The sequence below is a fragment of the Nycticebus coucang genome, chromosome 18 (genome assembly GCF_027406575.1).
Source record: "Nycticebus coucang isolate mNycCou1 chromosome 18, mNycCou1.pri, whole genome shotgun sequence".
In the NCBI taxonomy this organism is placed as follows: Eukaryota; Metazoa; Chordata; class Mammalia; order Primates; family Lorisidae; genus Nycticebus; species Nycticebus coucang.
In genome coordinates this window covers 12,667,386-12,671,398 of record NC_069797.1, presented here as the reverse complement: position 1 = coordinate 12,671,398, position 4,013 = coordinate 12,667,386, and the positions used below count along the sequence as shown (strand labels likewise).

The window sequence follows — 4,013 nt, the reverse complement described above, 5'->3', positions numbered from 1 at the left end:
CAAACTATCCATAAAAAGAAAAATAAAAGCCACCTTACATAGAACTCTGAACATGGTATGACTGAAAACAGATTAATGCAACATGGTTTTTAATAGTAGAGCCATTTCCTAAATACCAGCATATAAACTTGCCTATTTAACATATGAAAACTATATAACTTTATCCACTGAGAAAATACACATTAATTTTCTTCAACCATTTTCTTCATCTTAAAAATCTCATGACTTGCTGGTTCTGTTTCAGTGAATCCCAAACTGTATAGTTTTTGGGGGTAGGAGGAAGAAGTGAAGGAGGGAAAGTAATACTCTGTAAATAAAAAAAAAAAATTCCCCCCAAATTAAGCTTTTTAAAAATGTTTTTTTACTTCTACACTATTTCACTTTTTAAAGTCAGTTACAATGTTTCATCTTAACATTAATGCAAATAAATTATTGTAGGGTTAGTTTGCCCTACCATTCTGGGGCCTAAAATTCTAAATATGTGAACAGAAGAGTAAATATTTCATGTTCAATTGAATCTGAAATTTAGAACAGTTGTATCATTTGACTAGACAGGTCAAAGCAGTTACAAACACAGAATTCAGTATGTGGTTATTCTGCTTTGGGGAGTGGGTAAAGAACAGAGAGCATCAGAGTATCAAAAAAACTTTTGTTCCCCATGTTAGGGGAAAAATCACAGGGCAGTTTAAAACTCTGAAGGCCATCTACTCAGGTCTAAGATGAAATTTATTTCAATTTTCTGAATAAACTTTTTTTCTTGAATATCAAACTGATTGGTAGTCATATTTCCAAGTACAACGTCTTGGATGAAATATTAGTAAGCTCAGAAAGACAGACTAAATTTCAAACTAGGAAGAAAAAAACTACTCAAGTATTACATTCAGTTTTAAAATCATTTACTAACACAACAGATTTGGCTTCAATCACTCTTGTCCACACTCACACCCACAACAGGCACCCCAGCCTGCTTTGCAACAAAAGGCCATATAGCCAGAGATGGCATTTTCCAAGCCAAACTTTAAATAGAATTAAAAAAGTAATTTCTAATTTTACAGAATTGCTTGTTCAAAAAGTATTTTCTCTCACTCCCTCATCTCCTATACTGAAGGATGTATAATGTTTTTTTCAAGCTAACTCTGAATGTTCAAAATTGATTCTCAGCAGAAAATCTCCGCAAATTAAAATCAAAAACAAAAATAGAAAAATTATATTTTTTATATATGTGTGTGTATATATATATATATATATATATTTATACTGATTGGAATCCTCCAGCATTTAAAAAATCACGTTAGAGATGAATTTTGGGATCCAACTGCTCACAAAGCCAAAATCCATAATGGCTTAAGGACATACATCTTCCTGTTTCCTTTCTGGCTAAACCCTCCCCTCCAAAACAGTTCAATATAGCCACGGCTCAAGTTTAATGGGAAGAGAGAAAAGTTTGTGAAAAGTTTTTCTTTTTTTACTTTGGTGATCTGGGTGGCACATATTGCTCTTTTCCATTACGTCGAGTCACTCCCTGAGGTATAGCCCTATGGCTAAACTGGTGTCTCTGTTCCCTGATTTTTCCAGCTGCTCCCCTGGCCGTGGCATTGCCTCGGAAGCCAGAATAATCCTTATTAGCGCTTGCTTCTGGCTTCTCATGTGGTTTCTCACAGACTTCGCAGGAGCTCCATTCTCTTCATTTTTGGTGGGAGACACTACATTGGAGAGATGTTCCCGTAGTGGTTGCACAAGAACTGAAGACGGCTCTTTTGGGGGTTTCCGGCACACTTCAGCATAACTTAACTTTCGGGGTTCCTGCAGAGCCACAGATACAGCTGCATTTATGTTACTATTACATGGTGAAGTAGTATTTGCCCTTGATGGCTTTGTAGTACTTGGGGAAGAAACTGGTATCTGGTTGAGAACATCCTTCTGAACAGTGGTATCCTCTACTAAATCCTTTTCTTGCTGAGTTGCGCTAAGTGCAGGAATCTCAGCTGCACCTGGAGGACTGGGACTCATACTTAGTTGTTGGGCAGAAGTGCAGTCTGTCTGCTCATCCTCCGCAGGCACTGAGCAACTAACTCTCAACTCTTCATTATCCTTTTCTTTGAGGACACCTTTAACAACATCAGACATCCTATTCTCCAAAACAAGTTCACCTGGCATTCTTGATGAACTTCCAGGTAAAGGAGGAAAATTTGAGGCTAGTATGTCAAACTTTGGTGTTGGAGGCTTTGTCTCGGCTGTTGAAGGATGGGGTCTTGGGATCCTGTCATCTTCTCGTCGTCTTCGACCTCTAAACAGAGTTCTCCTGCCCCTACCATAGTCCCCATTCTGTTCCATCTGCAGAGTGGGAGTCTCCTTTGTAAGGAAAGTTTGCTCCTAATGCCCCGCTACTGTAGAGTTCTGCCATTCTGTTGGAAAGTTCCTTGAACTAGATCTGTTTAACTGTCCATCCCCCAATGACACAGAGCCCTCTGTTGAGTGTTCTGAACCACTGGATGACCTAAAATGAGGCTTCACACGATTTTTGGGGAATGGTCGACCCATATTCATAGCAGCAACATTTGTTTTGTAAGATCCTGGTGAATTAAAGCCATTCATAAAACTACCATTGGGAAAGGGAGCCAGTGGTGTTTCAAAGTAAGGTGCAGGATTTGGAGACCAAGACTGAGGCACAATACTATAGACTGAGTACTGCTGATGAGGATTATATACAGGCTGCATAAAGACTGGTGAGGCATAGTGTGCTTGAGTGTGAATAGGCTGACTATACAAACTAGAATCCATTAATCGATAACTATTCTCAGCAAAAAAATGTATTGATGGCTTTTATCCTTGCCATGATTGGCTTGCCCTGAAATGTTTTAACTTCTTCTCTTAAGTATTTAAAAGCCTGCTGTGCATCTGTGTCAGATTGGAAAGTGATACACCAGTTGCTATTGTGTGCAAACTCACAGCTTATCACTTTGGGGCAGTTTTCATTTTTAAACAAAGCTTTCACTTCCTCTATTGGTGTTGTTTCAGGTATCTCTCTAAGAATCACAATACAACGCTTATGACTTGGTCTCACTTTCTCGCCCTTCTCATCCACTTGTACCATGGGAGAAGATCTCAATACTTCAAGAATTAGATCAGGGTCTGTGGTCAGCTTTTTTATTTCTTCCATGTTGGCAACTGTCCAAATTGGGATGAACTGATCACTATCCATTTGAGATATCAAATAAAGGTCCTTTGACAAATTTTCTCGTGAGAAACAAAATTCTAATTGTTTCTTCAGACAGTCTTTTAGGTCTTCTGTAGAAATTGCTGAATTGCTTTCTCCGGAAACATCATATATTTGGTAACCCAAATCTAAAATCATTCCATCAGTTGACTCTTCAATGCCTGTAGTATTTCTTGTGCTTTCACAAGATGGAGAATACATTACTTCATATTCCTTACACGTATCTTCTGATGGCTCCTCAGGATGAGACCCTGACGTGGCTGCTGTTTCATGCCAAGAGCTTTCAGTTCCATGAGTTACTGAGGTGGCATCAGTACTTCCAGCAGGAATTTCTTGCCATACTTTGGCATTAGGATTTAAACCAGTTCCTTTAGATGTTACCTGCTCCATGAAAAGCAACATGTCTTCCTCCGCTCGGCCCAGTCGTTCCCGCCGCCACGACTCCAACTGCCAAAGTTTTTTTTTTTTTAATTTATTTATTTTTATTGTTAAATCATAGCTGTGTACATTAGTGCAATCAAGGGGTACAATGTGCAGGTTTCATATACAATCTGAAATATTCTCATCAAACTGTTCAACGTAGCCTTCATGGCATTTTCTTAGTTACTGTATGCAGGCATTTGTATTCTGCATTTAGTAAGTTTCTCCTGTACCCATTCTAAGATGCACTGTATATGTGGCCCCCCCCTTACCCTCCCTCCATAAAAACCTCCCCACTCCCTTCCCCTTCCTTGGCCCTTTCCTCATAGTCTTGCGCTATAGTTGGGTTATAGCCTTCATGTGAAAGCTATAATTT

General features: G+C 38.9%; 1 protein-coding gene and 1 pseudogene across 1 annotated transcript; both read right to left on the bottom strand.

Annotated features, from left to right (window-relative positions):
- Positions 1-1,105: 1,105 nt before the first annotated feature.
- LOC128570959 (la-related protein 4-like) lies at positions 1,106-2,334 on the bottom strand (annotated as a pseudogene).
- Positions 2,335-2,797: 463 nt separating this feature from the next.
- Positions 2,798-3,619, bottom strand: LOC128570960 (la-related protein 4-like). Its single transcript, XM_053570613.1, has one exon. The coding sequence runs from the start codon at positions 3,617-3,619 to the stop codon at positions 2,798-2,800; it is 822 nt and encodes a 273-aa protein (XP_053426588.1).
- Between the last annotated feature and the right edge of the window lie 394 nt (positions 3,620-4,013).

Excerpts from the sequence above, each read along its gene's own strand:
- LOC128570960 (XM_053570613.1), bottom strand. The coding sequence starts at position 3,619 with ATGTTGCTTTTCATGGAGCAGGTAACATCTAAAGGAACTGGTTTAAAT.